The sequence below is a fragment of the Eptatretus burgeri genome, chromosome 11 (genome assembly GCF_056783735.1).
Source record: "Eptatretus burgeri isolate ZD-2024b chromosome 11, Ebu_testis_v1, whole genome shotgun sequence".
NCBI classification, from domain to species: Eukaryota; Metazoa; Chordata; class Myxini; order Myxiniformes; family Myxinidae; genus Eptatretus; species Eptatretus burgeri.
Window position 1 is genome coordinate 96,649,780 of NC_140971.1, and position 24,016 is coordinate 96,673,795.

The window sequence follows — 24,016 nt, forward strand, 5'->3', positions numbered from 1 at the left end:
TTAGCCGGGACTTTATTCCCAATGATCCGTTCCTTTTAGCGGGTACGTCCTTGGCAGTGTCGCTCAGCTGCATCCGATCCGGTTAGGACAAAGCGTACCGAGGGCGTGTTCCCCGGTAATTTAACCATATGATTAATTAGGTAATCCGATTAACCCATCGACGGGAGGACCCGAGGTCACGCGGTTGAGTTATTGGCGTCCACGGTCGGTTAAGCAACCCGCCGCATCACAGAATTATCCGTGTGCGAGGGCCTACAATTCCGGGGAGTCTGGTGGGAACAGAAATAGCTTCCCCCACACAGTGGTCTTCTAATCCGACCCCCTGGCCCGTAACAATATGTATATATAGTATATACATATATATATATATATATATATATATATATATATATATAAATATATATATATATATATATATATATATATATATATATATATATATATATATATATACATATATGTTGTTGCGGTTCTCAGAACCGCATGCATCCAACATACAGTGGTCCCAAGACAGTTATTCCATTAATATACGTGTAGATACATCTTACATCTTGCTTTCCGCACGACCTCTTGGATTTCTTGTCAACAAAAGTCCAAGAGGTCAAAAGTAACTCCTGGCTCTGGTGGGCAGTCAAAGACCTGTATGTATATGTATGTATATATATATATATATATATATAAATATATATATATTTATATATATATATATATATAAATATATATAAATATATATATATATATATATATATATATATGTATACATATATATATATATATATATATATATATATTGTTGCGGTTGTGGAAATTCATAAAAACACCATTCAGGTTACCCGAAGATCAGTTATTTCGATAAGTAAGTGTTTCAGGTTAGAATCCCCACCGATGTGTAAAGGGCATTGTTTGTGTGCCAGGCTGCGAATATTTGAGGTAGCCGTTATTCTTTCTCAGTCTTTATTTTAACAAACATCGCAACGCCATCATTTCCAACAAACATTGCAACGCCATCATCTCCTACAAACATCACAATGCCATCATCTCCTACAAACATCACAACGCCATAATCTCCTACAAACATCGCAATGCCATAATCTCCTACAAAAACCCCATCATCATCGACAAACAATGCTGCCTCCGGCGGTTCGCCGCGGCGCGAGCCGATTTGCATAATCGGATCAAAACGAGGGTTTCCCCGACGCCAACCCGTGGCGTCGAACATGGGGTTCCCAGCGAGGCGTACCAGGGGTGAGAAGTCAGAGGTGAAAAGTGGGCGGAGCTCGGCCTCGGATGAGAGGTCGAAGGGCGGCTCACCCCGGGCCAATATAAGGGCGAAGCTCGAACGAGTTCGGGGCTGATTCGGCAGATTCATCACTCTCTGGAAACGGGCTGCAGCATGGAGAAGCGGGCACTCGCAGATTAATCGCTCTCTGGAGACGGGCAGTCGCGGGAGAGGAAGGCACATGGAGCATGCATTCGGGGGAGGAGGCAGATGGTGGCGGCAGCGCGGAGCAGCGGGTGCTCGGGATATTCGTCCCTCTCTGGAATCGAACAGCTGCGTCGTGGTCTGGGCGAACGGCCCTGAGACGGTCGAGCGACGCTGAGGTAGTGAACGGGCACAAAGAGCATCAACTCTAAAAGAGCAAAAGACCCTTTCACTCCTCAGAGCACGTCGCCGGCCAGGCCCGACCAACCAGGCCGCAGTGGAGGCCGGACGACCGAGGGGAACTGAGCAAGCCGCCCGGCCGCTAAGCGACTGGCACGTAGCGATACAAGGGCCAAACAGGAACATCCGGGGTCACCGACACGAAGACCTTCGAGTCGCCACAAGGGTCTGCAAGGTAACCTGCTTGGCCTGTTGTGAGCCCTCGGCCATCCAGGCTCCAAGTTGAAATAAAGGCTCATGAGCCCGTTTCTTTTCGTGGGTTTTGTATGAAAGTCTGTGGCGCCTTGTCTTTAAAAGTAGAATTGTTGGTTAAGTGCGTGCCTGTACATAATAAATAGACATCAGCTGTAGGCTTTGCTTGTGTCATGTCCCCTTCCCCCCATTGATTGCTTGCCTGTATAAACAAATGCCCCCATTGTTTGAATGTCAATCTGCTCGTTGCGTCATTTCTCCCCATTGACTTCCACGGCGTGTTCGGGAAATTAGCCGGCTATTAAAGCCAAATAAAAGTGGTCATTTGGTCCGACGGAATTTGGCGAATAAAACCGCTCGGCATCGCACACGGAACGAGCGCGCTTCGCGGCTCGTTTCCGTCCGAGTCCTGTCGAGGTATAAATTCTCGGTACTTCTGTCTGTGCGGATAATTAGGTATATCAAGATTCGGCGATTAACCCTGTCCCGCGTGGACAGAATATTGACAGTTTATGGTGTGTTAAGGCATCCGTAGCAGGTTTCCGGAGTTGTCCAGAAGCTACGACTGAATTCCGGGTTTCGGCGGACGCGCGACTGCGATTGGGCCTTAAGCGGTTGTGCGTGGCCGTCCGAAACGGCAAATTCGTAACAATATATATATATATATATATATATATATATATATATATATATATATATATACACACACACACACACTGTATACATGAGGATATATATATATTGTTGCGAATTCACGCCCGCCGGCGTGCGATCGACCGCGTGTAGCCAAAAGCAGCCGCCTTGCCCACCGGAACGGACAATTCAGTCGTGACCCTCCGGGAACTACCGCCTGGAGCCAGTCACGGGTGGGGGGTTTAACCTCACCAGAACTCAGTCCGCATTCTACCCGTGCGAAATAGGGTCCGATCGCCGAATGGTCGATTTACCTAAGTACTCGCACGAGTAGCGTACCGAGGAGTTGTACCATGCCACAGGCCGACTCCGGACACGAACCGCTTAAGCGGTTCGTTCCGTATTACAGGGATAACGGAGCGGAGTTATCATCGGCCTTGACGGTTCCGATTAATTACCGGGCGTTTTAAACCCACTATCAATCCCTTACGTGATGCAAGATGGAGATTTCAATCAGGGGAGAAAAGATGCAACAAAACGGGGAACAGTTCACACAATGCACATTTAATGCGCATAAACGAAAAGCACGTATTTACAGTTGCAGCAACAATCAATCATTCACGTATACAGTCAAGCAAGGAACAAAAGCAAGAACGGACGCAGAATTACAACCGAATATCATTATTTACACAAGCACACTTATACAGTTCTAAACTTTACGGACTGGCGCCACACACACACATTTACACAAAACCCCAAAGAAAAGAAAGTCGTGACTTCCCTGCGCGCCGTTGAGTCCTCCTCCCGTGACCTCAGCATGGTCGCGCCTGGCTCCAATCTCCCTCGCGGCCGGCGAACCGTCTCCGGCACTCCTCGTCCAGACGCGTAGGCTGGCGCCCCACAGCCGGCTCTGCCGCGTTTCACATCCGCGCCTCCCGCGTGGAAGGCCGCTCGCTAAGCCACGAGCGCAGGATCAAGATGACAGGAGACTCAGCAACGACGAGTGAAGAGAGACAGAGAAGAAGGGGAAGAAGGGCGCGCCCCGCCGGTGTCCGTCTTTTATGGAGCGGGGCTCCGCCCTTCACAGTGCGGGGCTTCGCCCGTCGCTCCGCCCCGTTCTCGGCTCCACCTCCCTTCGAGGCGTTTCGAGAAGCCTCTGGAAATGGGGCGTGCACTCACTCCGAACGCCTCACGCCGCGCATCCACCAATCGGGAGCGAGCCGCCGCACCCTCCCCTTCACACCGAGCATGGTGGGGGGATTCAGGCAGAAGCAACAGGCGGGGAAAACCCCACAGGCTCCACAAGTGCTTTTGTTCTTGCACGCGCCTGCACGGTGCTCGTTGAATGGCAATTGGCGAAGATGTGGTAGAGTAGTTGTGGAAGGTGGCGTCGTGTAGTGAATGGCGTGATCGTGAGATGTTGGTTGTGGCAATGTTCATTGTTGTGTTTGCACCAAATTAACTATAGTCAAAGAAGAATGGCTAACTGAAGCGTCGCAGCCCGGATGAATCACACATATTCCCTCTATACAACGGGTTTGGGCTAACTACACATGAACTTACCGATATATCTCACCTGAGGACTCTTTATGGTGTAATGCGAATTTCCACAACCGTAACAATATATATATATATATATATATATATATATATATATATATATATATATATATATATATACATACACACTGTATACATGAGGATATATTGTTGCGGGGCCGGGTATCGGCGACGAGCACAACCGCTAGATGGAGCAGTAGGGTCGACTCCACCAATCACCCGGAATTTATAGGTCGTCACCCCGGATAACTCCGGAGCCGACGGGTCCCTTATCAGATCAAAGTTCGCCAATAGGTTGACCACGTGGAGTAGGGTCGATTGCCAATTTCAATTTACCTAAATACCCACGTCGTCCAACTACCGGGGAAATTCACCCTCGACGATGCTCAGACAGGAACGAGACACCAGCGTACTCGAACCGTGTGCGACTCGAGCGGATGGCCACCGAGCTTCTGTCGGTCCAAATATCTCTTTACAGCGGCAACAGCCTGGCTAATTCTCCAACACGCATCGTGTTAAACCAAGAAAAGAAAGGACGAGGACGAACTGATACATTTAACATATGGTTTATTTATAATGGAGCAGGGGGGGGGGCATGTAAGAAGCAGAGTTATCCGAATAATAAAAGGCACGTATGTACAGCAAGGCAATTATACAATTTCTATTTACTGGGCTGGAGCCACAAACACACGCACACACACCCAAAAGAATCGGACCCAAAGCGGCCTTTATTGAGGCCTCCAGCTTGGATGGAGAGGTGAGCTGCAGACCAGAACCTGCCTCGGACCTGTCCACCTTGTGTGGTCTTGAGCCGATTCGAACCAGGCACCAGCGAGAGGTGAGCCGAATCCAGACACTGGCGAGCAGCGATCAGCCTCCCGAGCTCCGGCGGATCCTCACGCGCTCCAGAACACACGCTGGTGAAGACGAGGCGCCGATCCTTCGTAACCCGCTCGAGTTGATTCAACCAAACAACAACTTTCTTAAATAAGAACAGAGTTCAATTTGTTCGACCACTTTATTAGCGTGGAACGACAATAATCAAACAAGTATTGAACAGGTTGAAACACCCACAGCATCCCTGGCTCCGGCTCAGGCTGCACATGCGCACTGGCACAGGGGACCGTCGATATGTAGAAGTACCGTAAAGTACAATGTTCTCTATTTCTGTGCTCTCCGTTCCCTTTTTATACCTCTCGGGCGCAGCTCGCTGAGGCGTGGCCCGTTCGCTGTGGGTGGGGCCTGACCTTTCCCCTACTCGGCACGCCACCAAGCGAATCGGTGGGTGAGGCATGTCGCATTCCATGACTTGGAGTGCCCAAGCGAGCTGATGGGTGGGGCCTGACCTTTCCCCTTCTCGGCGCGCCGCCAAGCAAATCAGTGGGTGGGGCATGTCGCATTCCATGACTTGGAGTGCTCAAGCGAGCCGATGGTTGGGGCATGACCTTTCCCCTACTCGGCACGCCACCAAGCGAATCGGTGGGTGAGGCATGTCGCATTCCATGACTTGGAGTGCTCAAGCGAGCCGATGGTTGGGGCATGACCTTTCCCCTACTCGGCACGCCACCAAGCGAATCGGTGGGTGAGGCATGTCGCATTCCATGACTTGGAGTGCCCAAGCGAGCCGATGGTTGGGGCATGACCTTTCCCCTACTCAGCAAGCCGCCAAGGGAATCGGTTGGTGGGCATGTCGCATTCCATGACTTGGAGTGCCCAAGCGAGCCGATGGTTGGGGCATGACCTTTCCCCTACTCGGCATGCCACCAAGCGAATCGGTGGGTGAGGCATGTCGCATTCCATGACTTGGAGTGCCCAAGCGAGCCGATGGTTGGGGCATGACCTTTCCCCTACTCGGCACGCCGCCAAGGGAATCGGTTGGTGGGCATGTCGCATTCCATGACTTGAAGTGCCCAAGCCAGCGCGTGGAGAATGCCGGGAGCAGAGGGTTTTCGTTGGTGTTGTGAAGATAAAAGGAAACCCTGACTATAAAAATAAAATAACTTCACAGCGCCTGAACATTTATTCACCCATTAGACGAGGGAAAGGGAGCTATCTATCCACATTCACTTATCGAAATAACTGAGCTTGAGGACCTGAATGTTGTGTGCTCATGGCTTCCAGATTTGCAACTATATATATATATATATATATATATATATATATATATATATATATATATATATATATATATATATATATATATATATATATATATATATATATATATATATATATATATGTGTATACTCAATATGTATATATATGCTGTATATATATATATATATATATATATATATATATATATATATATATATATATATATATATGTATATATATATATGTATTCTGTATATATTTATGCATGCTGTAGAAATGTATGAAGTAAATATATATATATATATATATATATATATATATATATATATATATATATATATATATATATATATATATATATATATATATCTTATCATGGATCGGCTCACTCTGCTCACCTCACCACACGTCGCCATGGTGCATCAAACACGGCTACATTATTAAAAACACCTCAGTAACACACAATTCAAAACACCTCACCACCATGTTATTAAAACATCTCACGAACACATTATTAAAACCTCACCATCACGTTTCCGCCACGTTAGTAAATCACCTCACCGCCACATTATTAAAACCTCACCATCACATAACCACCTCGTTAGTAAATCACCTCACCACCACGTTAGTAAATCACCTCACCGCCACATTATTAAAACATCACCATCACGTAACCACCTCGTTAGTAAATCACCTCACCGTCATGTTATTAAAAACACCTCACCACCACATTATTAAAACCTCACCATCACGTTTCCACCACGTTAGTAAATCACCTCACCATCACATTATTAAAACCTCACCATCACGTTTCCACCACGTTAGTAAATCACCTCACCGCCATGTAATAAGAACACCTCGTGTCCCCATAATTTAAAACAGCTCTCACTGTGCAATTCAAAACACTTCACCACATGTCGCCATGGAGACAGGCTTGTTTTATCTGCACGATAAGGACGTGACTTGTCGGCTTGTCATGATTTACACCGAGCAGAATTCAAACATTTAATTTCAAATTTTATTGTAATATTTATGATTAATTACATTTTTATAAGCAATTTAAGTTGAAGATTTAAGGGAATTTTTTTTTTTTAATACCCTGAGAGGACATGGTGAACACATGGGAGAGGTCGATGCAGCCCAGAAGTCTTGGTACGATTTTACAGAGGTTTGAGGGAGTGGTACAGTAACAACACATGATGGGACAGACCCTGCACAGATATATATATATTGTTACGAATTTGGAATTCGATTGCACACAACATACAGGTTCCTTTAGTCAGCTATGTCGATAAGTGCTTGTTCCCTAGATAGCTCACCTTCCATTGTTTAAATGTTCAGAAATCGATTAGATGCGCTGCGGATCGATTTAATAATTAGGGAACGAACAATGGAGACATCCCTCCCCCTCTTCTGCGAAGAAGAAGAACCACCCTGCCGTCCCGTGACTCATGATGTCAACAACTCCCTCCCACCAGTGGCTGAGTGGGGGATGCAGCATGAGGGCATGAGTCATGAGTCACGCCGGGAGTGGGGGAAGGGCAGGAGAAGGATAAGAGGAGATATTTTCTTTTGTTCGTGGGCAGAGTTGGAGAAGGGAGTAGAGAGTAGCCGTTCAGCAGACCTTCGGGTCCTGTTTGGCTTGGGTTAGGGTTGAGGCCTTCGGAAGCTTTTTGCTTCGGCTGGCTCAGTGAGCTTCGGCTGAGGCCTGACTCGGGAGGAGGCTTTTTGGAGGCTCTTTGCTTTGACGGTTCCGTGAGCTTCGGCTTCTACTTGGCTCGGGAGAGCTTTTTGCTTCAAGCTGCCCTGTTTGGAGGGAAGTTAAGCCGGTCACTCGGCTCGATCTGCGAGTGGTGGCTTCTTCTTCTTGGTTCGTGGAGCTCTTTGTTCTCCATTTTGGTTCCCAGCTTGGTGCAACTCATCGACCTCTTCGTGGAGGTGGTTCCTCAGGGAAGCGACGCATCGACGGGAAGGATCGGCGCGTCTCACCAGCACGTATTGAGAAGTGCGGGAGAATTCGTGGGAGCTCAGGAAGGATCACGGCTCACGGCGATTGGATCCAGTTCGCTCTCGCTGGAGCCCGGGTCCGAACAACTTGAAGACCACACGAGGTGGAGAGGTTCGAGATAGGTTCTGGGTTTCAGCTCACCTGTCCTCTGAGCTGGAGCCTGTTATTAAAGGCCTCTGCCACCATTTCTTGGGCATGTGTGTGTGCGTACATGTGTCTGTGGGCCCGTCTAATAAGTAGGAACTGCTGTTAAGTGCAAGTGACTGTACATAATAAGTAGACGGTTGTAGTTCTTTTGTCGTGCTTTTGTTGCTTGTATAATTGCATATGTGTTTTGCCTTGTTTAATTGCATACGTGCTTTATTATCATAAATTTCCTTGTGTGAATGTAAATCTGTTCGTTGCGTCCATTCCCCCATTGAAATGCCATCTTGTATTGCGGAATATTAGTTGGTTTTTAAATAACCGATAAATAGAATCGGGTCCGGCGAGGTCTGGCGATAATACCCGCTCGGTTATCCCGGAACGGAACGGACCGCTTAAGCGGTTCGTGTCCAAGCAGGCCTTCGCCGAGGTACGGTCCCTCGGTAGGTTACCCGTGCAGGTACTTAGGTATATCGATATTCGGCGATTGACCCTATTTCGTGCGGGTAGAATACGGACTGGGCCGTGGTGGGATTAAAAACCCACCCGTGACTGGTTTCTGGCGTTGTTCCAGAAAGTCACGACTGGATTGTCCGTTCGGTGGGCGAAGCGACTGCTATTGGTTAGACGCGTTCGTTCGCACGCCGACGGGCATGAAATCTACAACAATATATATATATATATATATATATATATATATATATATATATATATATATATATATATATATATATATATATATATACACACATACACACATATACACTGTTTATGGAAAGTCTACACCCTCTTTCAAGATTTTCACCTTTGATTACCTGAAATCCTGGAATTAAATTGCATTAAATCAGACTTTTTCCACCTTTACTTACACATCGTAACTCACAGCATCCAAGTGAAAAAACAAATTATACAAATTGCAGAAACTTCATGATAAATACAAAACTAGAATATCTTGGTTCGATAAGTGTCCCCCCCCCCCCCCCGAGTTAATACTTAGTGGAAGCACCTTTGACAGCAATTACAGCTGTGACTCTGTTGGGATAGGTCTTTACCAACTTTGCAGACCTTGATTGGGTAATATTTGCACATTCTTCTGAACAAAATCTTCAAACTCAGTCAAGTTGTGTGGGGAGAGGTGATGGACAGCAATCTTCGAATCAAGCCACAAATTTTCTATTGGATTTAGGTTGGGGCTTTGACTGGGCCACTCAAGGACATTTATCTTTTTGTTCCTGAACCACTCCAATGTAGCTTTAGCTGTGTGCTTCGGGTTGTCGTCATGCTGAAAAGTGAACTTCCATCCCAATTTCAGCTTTCTTGCAGATGACAGCAGGTCTTCTTCTTGGATTTTTCTGTATTTTGCTCCATCCATTTTCCCTTCTATCCTGACAAGTGCCCCAGTCCCTGCTGATGAGAAACATCACCACAACGTGATGCTGCCACCACCATGCTTCATAGTAGGGATGGTGTTCTTTGGGTGATGTGCTGTGTTGGGTTTGCGACAAATGTAACGTTTTGCATTTAGGACAAAAAGTTCCATCTTCGTTTTGTCAGACCACAAAACTTTTTGCCACATGACTTCAGAATCTCCGGAGTGTGTTTTTTGCATACCTCAAATGGGACTCAAGGTGGGCTTTTTTGAGTAATGGCTTCCTTCTTGCCACCCTACTGTACCGGCCAGACTTCTGGAGTGCTTGGGATATTGTTATCACATGAATACAGTGACTAGTTGTTGCCAGAAAGCCCTGTAACTCTTTCAAAGTTTCCATTGGTCTCTTGGTGGCCTATCTGATCAGTGTCCTCCTTGCTTGGTCATCCAGTTTGGAGGGACGGCCTGATCTAGGCAGGGTCTTGGTGGTACCATACGCCTTCCACTTCTTAATGATTGTGTTGACTGTGCTCCAAAGGATACTCAAGGCCTTTGAAATATTTTTATACCCACCACCTGATCTGTGTCTTTCCATAACTTTAGGAGTAATGGGGAAGGTATCTGTCTGGGTTCTTCCTGACATCTTTGTTATTTGTTCCTTTCAGATTTCTTTCTGAATTTTTTTTCCACAATTCTCTTTAATCATTCTAATTCTTGCCCTTTCTTCTCTTGAATCTCTTTCGTTATCTATCTCTCCAAGGGGAAGTAAATTCTTGCAGAATTTTTTTTCTGTAAGGCCCACTTGGTTGCGCCTGAATGGGTTTGAGGATTGTGGAGTAGCGGCTGAAACCCAAATCCTATCAGATTCCTCCTGATGACTCCATCTTTGCGATTTACTTCTTGAGGTTCCTTCTTGGTCTTCCATTTCATTATGGCAGAGATCTTTTGAAATCCCCTTGGTGCTCATGGTTGAGTCTTTGCTGAGAAATGCACGACCCAGCAGAGATAAACCTCCAAGAACGGCTGATTTTTATTGTAAAATAATCAGAATCACTACAATTTAACACAAGTGGAGGTCATTTAACTTGGTGTGTGATTTTGAAGGTGATTGGTTACACCTCAGCTAATTAACGATTGTTATTTTAAGTGGAGTGGACACTTATCCAACCAAGATATTCGAGTTTTGTATTTTTAAATAATTTTCTGAAATTTGTAAAATTTGTTTTTCACTTGGAAGCTGTGGGTTATGATGTATATTTATGTTTGAATCCTCAGAATCTTGTGAATATCCATACATAGATCGTTCGTTTACTCATACGTGGGATGTTCATCTTTTGATGAAAACTTTTTTCAACTTGCTGAGACTCCTTCCTCATCATTATTAGATAATGCCTGGAATGTTTTGAACCTTCATTTGTTAATGAGTAATGTGAACGTATTACTAACCTGTGTTAATCTGCAAGTAATCCCTTTCATAAAATTCCCTAATTATTCCTACCGCCTTGTGGGTCGGCCAGAAAAGTTTTTGGCCCAAGTCTTTCACGAAACGGCTGACCAGGATTGACGTTCGACTGAAGGTTAGCTGGGCAGGAATGTGTAATTTGTTCAAAGTGCTGACGACAGCTCGCCTACTCTTTACGAAGGACACCGTGGGATATTTAACATCCACCAACTAATTTAACATCTGCTTCTTAATGCATCTCTCAAACATATCTCAATATCTCGAGCAGGTAACTCACCTTGTACCATCTTGTGTGTCGTTGTTGTCACCACCTATCAGGAAGGACTTGCAGCTGCCATCGAGAGGATTCAGCGCAGGGGCGACGACATTGATTCCGGGGCTAGATTCAGCTATGAGGACCGGCTGAAGGAGACGGGCCTTTACACATTAGAGAGGAGGTGGTGACGAGGAGATATCATAGAGATTCTTAATATAATTAAATATGTAGAAAAAAGAAACAACCAGTGAGTTCCTCAGTAGAATAGACAATGATGGAACGTTTTGGGTGTGAGCGAAGCGGCATTGGGGTAGTAGTAAGGCAGGGCTCCTTCACTCATGAGAGTATGAAGTTCATTCATGGAATGGTTTCCCTGGAAAGGGAGTTACAACAAAAACACGAGATGGATTTAAATTTGGGTTACATAGGTACCTAAAACTAGAAGAGGGATAGAGGGGTATATAGACATTGGTAGGAATGGTAGGGAGCTGGGGTAATGGGGTGTGCATGAGTGATTGTGACGTCTGTAACAGACTCGTTAAAAGGTAAACGTGTTGTTTGTGTTTGTTCATTCCTCACCGACAACCTTGTTCACCCCCACTTTCACCACCCCCCCCCCCGCAAAAAAACAACACTAACGTCATCATCATCAAAACGGTCAGCATTACCATCATCAACATCACCATCATCATGACCAGCATCACCATCATCATGACCAACATCACCATCATCATGACCAACATCACCATCATCATGACCAACATCACCATCATCATGACCAGCATCACCATCATCATGACCAACATCACCAACTTCATCAGCATTACCATAACCATAATCAACATCATCATCACCACCATCATCAACATGACCAACATCACCATCATCATCATCATCACCATGATCATGACCAACATTACACCGTCACCATCCCAGTGATTTTCCTGCATCTATCTGTCCTACAACCCCCCCCCCCCCTCCAGTGAAGTTTAATAAATATCCCAACTCACATCAGTTTATCATATCTTTCCACAACACATCTGGAGTCACAACAAGTAAACTGGTGAAGGTAGTTGTTATTCTACCAAAGAACTAGCGAGCTGTGTATATAAGCCTTGAGACATCGCCGAGTGTGACGAAAACCTCAATGTGACGTCATATTCTCATTGTAGAATTCCATGAGGTTTCATTTTCCCCTTAACAAAGGAACTGAACCTGAGCCCTGAAAGCACAAGAACTATAGTCGTAAAGAAGGGAAGTTTGGTTTTACAAAACCGTTTTGGCCATAACATATAAAAAGGTCGAAACGATGAACAAACATCTTCACCTCGTCTCGTCAATCCTTACCTCCCTTCTGTTCCTCAACCCCCCCTCAAATCTCTCCGCCTCGCTCCCTCGATCTACCCCCCCTCCTCCCCTCCACACACAGTCACAGTTCGCTACCCAAGACCCCTTGTAGCACGCTTATCCCACACTACGTTTCTGGGTAACTTTTCAACATCCCAAAAACATCTGATCCGAGTGAAGCGCCAACGGTTCCCTCGTTATGGTCCAACTGACTCGGCTGTTAGATCGACTTTGATCGGCTAACTGTGGGTTTTACCTTGAACCGTTTTATTCCTCCCTCACACCCTCGAGGTGAAGGATCTGTTCGAGGGGAGAGGGGGAGCTGGACAACCTCTCTCCCTCTCCCGCTCCTTTCCCGCCGTCATTGACATTGCCGCCGGATGGGCAGCGAGCCCCAAGCGTCCGCCAGTGAGTGTCTGTGTCCGTGCACGTCCGAGTCCGAGTCCGGGTCCGGGTCCGGGTCCCGCTCCGACATGCCCATTGGGCGCTCTGACTGCTACTCCCGGGACGCGTCCCGTCCCCCAGGCCGCCTGCTGGACACGCCGTGCCGGGTGTGCGGAGATCGCAGCAGTGGGAGGCATTACGGAGTGTTCGCCTGCGATGGCTGCTCGGGCTTCTTTAAGCGCAGCGTGCGGAGGCAACGGCAGTACGTGTGCAAGGCGGGACGACAGGTGTGTGCAGCGTTTACACAAACACCCCACACCCTAAACCCCACACCATCATCATCATGACCAACATCATCATCATCACCCTAACCCTACACCCTAACCCCATACCCTACACCCCACACCCTAACCCTGCACCCCACACCCTAAACCCCACACCCTACCTGCTGGACGGGAATATAAATAAATAAATACATGCACTCCGTAGGAAATTCTCTCCGATCACAAATGGCATGACAATTATGACGTCAAACAAGCGAATCTTGTTACAATGACGTCACTTTTGCTCAAATTGGGATTATCACATACAGTGGGTTAATCCTGAAATTCATTGGGTAACCTTATCATTCTGATCCTATTTATAACGAGGTTTACCTTTAACGAGATCAAACTTATCACTGACATACCAAGTTACCTTCGTTATGATGGTGTAACGAGGTTTGTGAAATATTCACGGATTTGTTATGACATCACATTCCTTGCGTCATGCTCACCTGGTGTAACGAGGTTTGTGAAATATTCACCGATTTGTTATGACATCACATTCCTTGTATCAGGCTCACCTGGTGTAACGAGGTTTGTGAAATTTTCACGGATTTGTTATAACATCACATTTCTTGTATAAGGTTCACCTGGTATCACGAGGTTTGTGAAATTTTCACGGATTAGTTATAACATCACATTTCTTGTATCAGGCTCACCTGGTGTGATGACGTTTGTGAAATTTTCACGGATTTGTTATAACATTACCTTCCTTGCGTCATGCTCACCTGGTATAACGAGGTTTGTGAAATTTTCACGGATTTGTTATGACATCACATTCCTTGTGTCATGTTCACCTGGTGTCACGAGGTTTGTGAAATTTTCACGGATTTGTTATGACATCACATTTCTTGTATCAGGCTCACCTGGTGTGATGAGGTTTGTGAAATTTTCACGGATTTGTTATGACATCACATTCCTTGTGTCATGTTCACCTGGTGTGATGAGGTTTGTGAAATTTTCACGGATTTGTTATGACATCACATTCCTTGTGTCATGTTCACCTGGTGTCACGAGGTTTGTGAAATTTTCACGGATTTGTTATGACATCACATTTCTTGTATCAGGCTCACCTGGTGTGATGAGGTTTGTGAAATTTTCACGGATTTGTTATGACATTACATTCCTTGCGTCATGCTCACCCGGTGTGAAGAGGTTTGTGAAATTTTCACGGATTTGATATGACATCACATTCCTTGCATCATGCTCACCTGGTGTGATGAGGTTTGTGAAATTTTCACGGACTTGTTATAACATCACATTCCTTGTGTCATGCTCACCTGGTGTAACGAGGTTTGTGAAATTTTCACGGATGTGTTATAACATCACATTCCTAATGTCAGGCTCACCTGGTGTGATGAGGTTTGTGAAATTTTAAGGATTTGTTACAACATCACATTTCTTGTACAAGGTTCACCTGGTGTCACAAGGTTTGTGAAATACTCACGGATTTGTGATAACATCACATTTCTTGTGTCACGAGGTTTGTGAAATATTCACGGATTTGTTATAACATCACATTCCTTGTGTCATGCTCACCTGGTGTAACGAGGTTTGGAAATTTTCACGGATTTGTGATGACATCGCATCCCTTGTATCATGCTCACCTGGTGTAACGAGGTTTGTGAAATTTTCACCGATTTGTTATAACATCACATTCCTTGTATCATGCTCACCTGGTCTCACGAGGTTTGTGAAATATTCACGGATTTGTTATGAGATCACATTTCTTGTATCAGGTTCACCTGGTGTCACGAGATTTGAAAAATTTTCACGGATTTGTTATGACATCACATTCCTTGCGTCATGCTCACCTGGTGTGATGAGGTTTGTGAAATTTTCAGGATTTGTTATAACATCACATTTCTTGTATAAGGTTCACCTGGTGTCACGAGGTTTGTGAAATATTCATGGATTTGTAATAACATCACATTCCTTATATCATGCTCACCTGGTGTCATGAGGTTTGTGAAATATTCACAGATTTGTTATAACATCACATTTTTTGAAAAAGGTTCACCTGGTGTCACGAGGTTTGTGAAATATTCACGGATTTGTTATAACATCACATTTTTTGAAAAAGGTTCACCTGGTGTCACGAGGTTTGTGAAATATTCACGGATTTGTTATAACATCACATTTCTTGTATCAGGCTCACCTGGTGTGATGAGGTTTGTGAAATTTTCAGGATTTGTTATAACATCACATTTCTTGTATAAAGTTCACCTGGTGTCACGAGGTTTGTGAAATATTCATGGATTTGTTATAACATCACATGCCTTATATCATGCTCACCTGGTGTGATGAGGTTTGTGAAATTTTAAGGATTTGTTATAACATCACATTTCTTGTACAAGGTTCACCTGGTGTCACAAGGTTTGTGAAATATTCACAGATTTGTTATAACATCACATTTTTTTGTATAAGGTTCACCTGGTGTCACGAGGTTTGTGAAATATTCACGGATTTGTTATGACATCACATTCCTTATATTATGCTCACCTGGTGTAATGAGGTTTGTGAAATTTTCACGGATTTGTAAGGCCATCACATTCCTTGCGTCATGCTCACCTGGTGTCACGAGGTTTGTGAAATATTCACGGATTTGTTATGACATCACATTCCTTGCGTCATGCTCACCTGGTGTAACGAGGTTTGTGAAATATTCACGGATTTGTTATGACATCACATTCCTTGCGTCATGCTCACCTGGTGTCACGAGGTTTGTGAAATATTCATGGATTTGTTATAACATCACATGCCTTATATCATGCTCACCTGGTGTGATGAGGTTTGTGAAATTTTAAGGATTTGTTATAACATCACATTTCTTGTACAAGGTTCACCTGGTGTCACAAGGTTTGTGAAATATTCACAGATTTGTTATAACATCACATTTTTTTGTATAAGGTTCACCTGGTGTCACGAGGTTTGTGAAATATTCACGGATTTGTTATGACATCACATTCCTTATATTATGCTCACCTGGTGTAATGAGGTTTGTGAAATTTTCACGGATTTGTAAGGCCATCACATTCCTTGCGTCATGCTCACCTGGTGTAACGAGGTTTGTGAAATATTCACGGATTTGTTATGACATCACATTCCTTGTGTCATGCTCACCTGGTGTCACGAGGTTTGTGAAATATTCACGGATTTGTTATGACATCACATTTCTTGCGTCATGCTCACCTGGTGTAACGAGGTTTGTGAAATTTTCACGGATTTGTTATAACATCACATTTCTTGTCTCGTGCTCACCTGGTGTCACGAGGTTTGTGAAATATTCACGGATTTGTTATGACATCACATTCCTTGCGTCATGCTCACCTGGTGTAACGAGGTTTGTGAAATTTTCACGGATTTGTTATAACATCACATTTCTTGTCTCGTGCTCACCTGGTGTCACGAGGTTTGTGAAATTTTCACGGATTTGTTATGACATAACATTCGTCGAAGCAGGCTCACTTGGTGAAAGTTTACTTTTTCATCAAGGTGTGCTCTCACCTTCGTTCTGTTCCGAGAGTTGGCAGGTGCTTGTGTTTACCTGTACATCCTTTACCCGTACATTTTCGAGCATAACGAGCAAGGGAAGAAAAAAAAAATTAAAAGGACAATTTGGTATTTCCCTTTTAAGTGTTAAAGAAAAGGAATGTTCTTGAAAGCCTCGATTGCTGGATGAACCCTGACTGTGTTAACGAATAACAAGTTTCGTTAACATGAACCTTGACCGTGTTATCGAATAACAAGTTTCGTTAACATGAGCCTTGACCATGTTAACGAATAACAAGTTTCGTTAACATGATCCTTGACCATGTTAACGAATAACAAGTTTCGTTAACATGAGCGTTGACCGTGTTAACGAATAACAAGTTTCGTTAACATGAACCTTGACCGTGTTAACGAATCATAAGTTTCGTCAACATTGATAACGGACCTTGAATCGAGCAAGTTCGCTGCTCGTACATTGTCCGCACCTCGTACATTGTCCGCTCCTCGTACATTGTCCGCTCCTCGTACATTGTCCGCTCCTCGTACATTGTCCGCACCTCGTACATTATCCGCTCCTTGTACATTGTCCGCTCCTCGTACATTGTCTGCTCCTCGTACATTGTCCACTCCTCGTACATTGCCCCCACCTTGTATTTGCCTACTTTTGCCTACTACCTACTACTACTACTACGACTACTACTCACCTGGTATAACGAGGTGTAACGTAGACTACTACGACTACTACTTATTCCAAAGCCCCACAATGATGTAAGTCGGACATAGCTCCAACAATTATTCCCATCTTGTGTGATCGGCCGAAGAACGTTTTTAACCCAGTCTTTCACGAACCGGATGACTGGGCCCGTCGTTTGACTTAATGAGGCAAGAATTTGTCATTTGTTCAGGATTCCGGCGACAACCTGCCTACTCTTCGCAATAAACGGCGTGAGATCATTAACATCCGCCGACTAATGCGAGGACGCAGGACAACCAGCTTAAGGTCGATCCGAGGTACGGAACACTTTGTGATGCATCCGTCCAGCCTGCTAAGCAGCGGTCAGACAGTTTCAGGTAGGGAATCTAACCCAGACTAGATAACCAAAAGGGAAGTGCACCTCCGTACCATCATGTCGTCCACTCACGATATTCCAAGACATTCCCAACAAAGTATGACGAGGGGTATTTTAATTTTTGAAACATCTTTTCTTAATATCAGGGATACCGATTGATTGAACATGTAAATAAACCCGTTTATCGGACTGTAGTGAGAGAGTATCTCCTTGGTAGAACGTTTTGAATTGTAATTATAATTGTGATCATTGTTGAACTTTTTCATGACTTCTACAACTGTGTTGAGGCCTCTGTGGATTCCTAACATACAAGGAGTTCAATGTGTCCCAACATGATACTTCCATTGTGATGGAAATCATTGTCAGTGCCTGGTCGTTGTGATTTTCCACTCGAGGTTTGCTGGTAGATGTTCATCCATTGTAAGTAGACGTGACACACTGTGCTAATGGACACCTTCTTTCACTGGTTCCTGAGGAATATTAGCCGAGCCGCTGTACGTAGTCCCATTTAATCCTGTGACCCAAAATGTGCATAAAATAGAGGATATCTCGACAACCAACCTTATTATATCATGACTCTTAAAACCCCAACAACATCTCTCACCTGCAATTGGCAGGAACAATGAATTACACCTCATCGAATCAATTACCCCTCATCTAATCAATTATCCCTTATCTAATCAATTACCTCTCATCTAATCAATTATCTCTCCCTAATCAATTACTCCTCATCTAATCAATTATTCGTCATCTTATCCATTACCCCTCATCTAATCAATTACTCCCCATCTTATCCATTACCCCTCATCTAATCAATTACCTCTCATCTAATCAATTATCTCTCATCTAATCAATTACCCCTCATCTAATCAATTACCCCTCATCTAATCAATTACTCTTCATCTTATCCATTACCCCTCATCTAATCAATTATCTCTCATCTAATCAATTACTCCTCATCTTTTCCATTACCCCTCATCTAATCAATTATCTCTCATCTAATCAATTACTCCTCATCTTTTCCATTACCCCTCATCTGATCAATTATCTCTCATCTAATCAATTACCCCTCATCTAATCAATTATCTCTCATCTAATCAATTACCCCTCATCTAATCAATTACTCCTCATCTTATCCATTACCCCTCATCTAATCAATTATCTCCCATCCAATCAATTACCCCTCATCTAATCAATTATCTCTCATCTAATCAATTACCCCTCATCTAATCAATTATCCCTCCCTAATCAATTACTCTTCATCTAATCAATTACCCCTCATCTAATCAATGATTTCTCATCTAATCAATTACTCCTCATCTTATCCATTACTTCTCATCTAATCAATTATCTCTCATCCAATTAATTACCCCTCATCTAATCAATTACCCCTCTAATCAATTATCTCATCTAATCAATTACTCCTCATCTTATCCATTACCCCTCATCTAATCATCTCATCTAATTAATTACCCCTCATCTAATCAATTATCTCATCTAATTAATTACCCCTCATCTAATCAATTATCTCTCATCTAATCAATTACTCCTCATCTAATCAATTACTCATCTTATCCATTACCCCTCATCTAATCAATTATCTCTCATCTAATTAAGTACTCCTCATCTTATCCATTACCCCTCATCTAATCAATTATCTCTCATCTAATCAATTACTCCTCATCTTTTCCATTACCCCTCATCTAATCAATTATCTCTCATCTAATCAATTACTCCTCATCTTTTCCATTACCCCTCATCTGATCAATTATCTCTCATCTAATCAATTACCCCTCATCTAATCAATTATCTCTCATCTAATCAATTACCCCTCATCTAATCAATTACTCCTCATCTTATCCATTACCCCTCATCTAATCAATTATCTCCCATCCAATCAATTACCCCTCATCTAATCAATTATCTCTCATCTAATCAATTACCCCTCATCTAATCAATTATCCCTCCCTAATCAATTACTCTTCATGTAATCAATTACCCCTCATCTAATCAATTATTCCTCATCTTATCCATTACCTCTCATCTAATCAATTACCCCTCATCTAATCAATGATTTCTCATCTAATCAATTACTCCTCATCTTATCCATTACTTCTCATCTAATCAATTATCTCTCATCCAATTAATTACCCCTCATCTAATCAATTACCCCTCTAATCAATTATCTCATCTAATCAATTACTCCTCATCTTATCCATTACCCCTCATCTAATCATCTCATCTAATTAATTACCCCTCATCTAATCAATTATCTCATCTAATTAATTACCCCTCATCTAATCAATTATCTCTCATCTAATCAATTACTCCTCATCTAATCAATTACTCATCTTATCCATTACCCCTCATCTAATCAATTATCTCTCATCTAATTAAGTACTCCTCATCTTATCCATTACCCCTCATCTAATCAATTATCTCTCATCTAATCAATTACTCCTCATCTTATCCATTACCCCTCATCTAATCAATTACTCATCTTATCCATTACCCCTCATCTAATCAATTACTCATCTTATCCATTACCCCTCATCTAATCAATTACCCCTCATCCAATGAATTCCCCACAGCTCAAAATTGGATTTTATAATTAAAGAGAAAAGTTGTCCATCCAGTCCCAAAGAGTTATGTGCACACAAAATGGAAGATTTATAATGTGGAGGCTTCCACACTCCAGGTATTACACAGGTACACAGAGTGGTCCAGTGTTTATACCTTTGAGGTTTTGTGATTAGTCCGAACCTGTCACTGGTCATTTATTCACCAACAAGCAATGAAACTACCGTTTGGTGAAGAAAAATCAGTGAGCATTAATAACCCTCAGACTGGAGTGATCTATCGGCCCTTCAAATGTGGTCAACATGTGATGCCAGTCCACACACTGAGGTTGACTGGTCAACATGTGATGCCAGTCCACACCCTGAGGTTAACTGGTTAACATGTGATGCCAGTACACACCCTGAGGTTGACTGGTTAACATGTAATGCCAGTCCACACCCTGAGGTTGACTGGTTAACATGTGATGCCAGTCCACACCCTGACGTTGACTGGTTAACATGTGATGCCAGTCCACACACTGAGGTTGACTGGTCAACATGTAATGCCAGTCCACACCCTGAGGTTGACTGGTTAACATGTGATGCCATTACACACCCTGAGGTTGACTGGTTAACATGTGATGCCAGTCCACACCCTGTGGTTAACAGGTTAACATGTTATGCCAGTCCACACCCTGACGTTGACTGGTCAACATGTGATGCCAGTCCACACCCTGAGGTTGACTGGTCAACATGTAATGCCAGTCCACACCCTGAGGTTGACTGGTCAACATGTGATGCCAGTCCACACCCTGAGGTTGGTCAACATGTGATGCCAGTCCACACACTGCGGTTGACTGGTCAACATGTGATGCCAGTCCACACCCTGAGGTTGACTGGTCAACATGTGATGCCAGTCCACACCCTGAGGTTGACTGGTCAACATGTGATGCCAGTCCACACCCTGTGGTTGACTGGTTAACATGTGATGCCAGTCCACACCCTGAGGTTGACTGGTCAACATGTGATGCCAGTCCACACCCTGAGGTTGGTCAACATGTGATGCCAGTCCACACACTGCGGTTGACTGGTCAACATGTGATGCCAGTCCACACCCTGAGGTTGACTGGTCAACATGTGATGCCAGTCCACACCCTGAGGTTGACTGGTCAACATGTGATTCCAGTCCACACCCTGAGGTTGACTGGTCAACATGTGATGCCAGTCCACACCCTGAGGTTGACTGGTCAACATGTGATGCCAGTCTACACCCTGAGGTTGGTTCTTAATAACTTCAAGGTCACCTGGTACGAACATTAACACGCTATCTTATTAAAAGGCAGGATAGTGCTTCTTCTTCTTCTTCTTCTTCTTCATTTTTTCCAGTGCATGGCTGTGGGATAATTTGCTGGGGCCTACAGATACGCACACTCACCTCCAAGCGGTGCGGCCTGGGTTCGAATCCCGATGTTTCACAGGCAGGGTGATTCATCAGTGCGAGTTCCCTCCCTCGGATGGACGTCAAACTGGGCGTCCCGTCTGCCGACATCAGTTGGTTTACGTTAAAGATCCGACGGTGTGCTTCGTGATCAACCGGCAAGTTATCGCGGGCACCATAAACATGTTCCAAATTCCTACCCTAACCAACAGGGGGCACTGCATCATCAGCACAGAAGTGCTCCCAGCAATGCTGCAACCAACAGTCACAGGGTGCACATGAGATTAATAAACCAATTTACTGGGAACGTGGCTGTATGGGACATCCAAGGGATGGGATGGCCCTTCAAGTGTTGTCAACATGTTATGCCCTGTGGTGTGGTCAACATGTTATGCCCGACTGTTCTCACCTGAACCGTTGTCCAAGGAAGCCACACAATTTTGTGACCGCATGATATACTGGCTTCCTGACGTTAAGAGACGTTTAGTTACCACCGGGAAGTTTCTCTCCTTCGTGAGGAAACTTTAGACATGGATGTAGATTTGCTCTGTCGAAGTGAAACAAGTCTGTCACCCGTTAGTGATGCAACAGTGGCTGCTGACATACAGTGCCTTCAGAGAGCGCTCACACCCCTCGGCTTTTTTTCACATTTTGTTGTGTTCCAGGCTGAATTAACTAAAAAAAAAACAAATTTGTCACCCCACAATGACAAAGTGAAAACTTGTTTCTTTTTTACATATTTATTAAAAATTAAAAGTTGAAATGTCTTGAGTCACTAAGTATTCAACCCCTTTGTTATGACGCACCAAATTGAGCTCAGGTACATCCAATTTCCTTTGATCATCCTTGAGATGTCTCTGCACCTTGATTGGAGTACACCTGTGGCCAATTCATTTGATTGGACATGATTTAGAAAGAAACACACCTTTCTACATAAGGTTGAATACTTAATTGACGCAAGACATTTCAGCTTTTAGGTTTTTTTTTGATAAATTTGTAAAGATTTCTAAAAACGTTTTCACTTTGTCATTATCGGGTGACAATTTTTTTTTATTTTAAAGCAGCCACTGTTGCATCACTAGCAGGTGACAGACTTGTTTCACTTCGACAGAGCAAATCTACATCCACGAACAGTTGACGGTGCATGTCAGAGCAGAAACTCCACCATGAAGTCCAAGGAACTGTCTGTCGAACTCCGAGATAGAATTGTGAGGAGGCATAGATCTGACGAAGGGTATAAAACAATTTCTAGAGTGTTAAAAGTTCCCATGAGCACAATCAGCTCCATCATGAGGAAATGGAAATAATATGAAACAACCAAGACTCTTCCTCGAGCTGGCCGTCCAACCAAACTGAGCAACCAGCACACCTGGAGTTTTCAAAAAGATACATGAAAGACTCTGAGAGCGTGAAGCAAAAGATTCTGTGGTCTAATGAGATGAAAATTGAACTTTCTGGTGGTGGCAGCATCATGCTATGGGGATGCTTTTCAGCAGCAGAGACTGGGAGACTTGAAAGGAATCACGGAACAATGAATGGAGCCAAATACAGGAAAATCCTTGAGGAGAACCCGCTTCAGGGTTCCAAAGACCTCAGACTGCGGTGAAGGTTTACGTTCCAACAGAACAACGACCCCAAGCATACAGCCAAAGCAACACTGGAATGGCTTCAGAACAAGAATGTGAAAGTCCTAGAGTGACTCAACCAAAGGCCAGACTTGAATCCCATTGAGAATCTGTGGAAAGACTTGAAGAACGCTGTTCACCGATGCTCCCCATCCAACTTGACAGAACTTGAACATATCTGCAAGGAAGAATGGGAGAAACTCCCCAAATCCAGATGTACAAAGCTGATACAGACACACTCAAGAAGATTTGAAGCTGTAATCACTGACACAGGTGCTTCTACAAAGTATTGACTCAAAGGGTTGCACACTTTTTAACACAAGAATTCAGCTTTTCATTTTTAATGAGTTTGTAAAAAAAAAAAAAAAAAAATTAAAACACGTTTTCACTTCGTC

The 24,016-nt window shown here is 43.9% G+C and overlaps 1 protein-coding gene and 1 long non-coding RNA gene across 6 annotated transcripts in view; one reads left to right on the forward strand and one right to left on the reverse strand.

Annotated features, from left to right (window-relative positions):
* LOC147017710 (uncharacterized) overlaps positions 1 to 8,329 on the reverse strand; it is a 30,192-nt gene extending 21,863 nt beyond the window's left edge. For 2 of the 3 annotated variants that reach the window (XR_015049606.1, XR_015049605.1), the window contains exon 1: positions 6,984 to 8,329. This is a non-coding gene — a long non-coding RNA (uncharacterized LOC147017710). Of the gene's footprint in view, positions 1 to 6,948 lie in introns of all 3 variants that reach the window. The other variant, XR_015049604.1, reaches the window with a different exon arrangement.
* A 4,000-nt stretch (positions 8,330 to 12,329) lies between these two features.
* NR2E1 (nuclear receptor subfamily 2 group E member 1) overlaps positions 12,330 to 24,016 on the forward strand; it is a 46,880-nt gene continuing 35,193 nt past the window's right edge. The window contains exons 1-2 of one of the 3 annotated variants that reach the window (XM_085847528.1): positions 12,332 to 13,139; positions 13,257 to 13,402. In XM_085847528.1, the coding sequence (XP_085703654.1) occupies positions 13,112 to 13,139; positions 13,257 to 13,402 (174 nt within the window). In that variant the 5' untranslated portion in view covers positions 12,332 to 13,111. Of the gene's footprint in view, positions 13,403 to 24,016 lie in introns of all 3 variants that reach the window. The other 2 variants (XM_085847529.1, XM_085847527.1) reach the window with 2 other exon arrangements.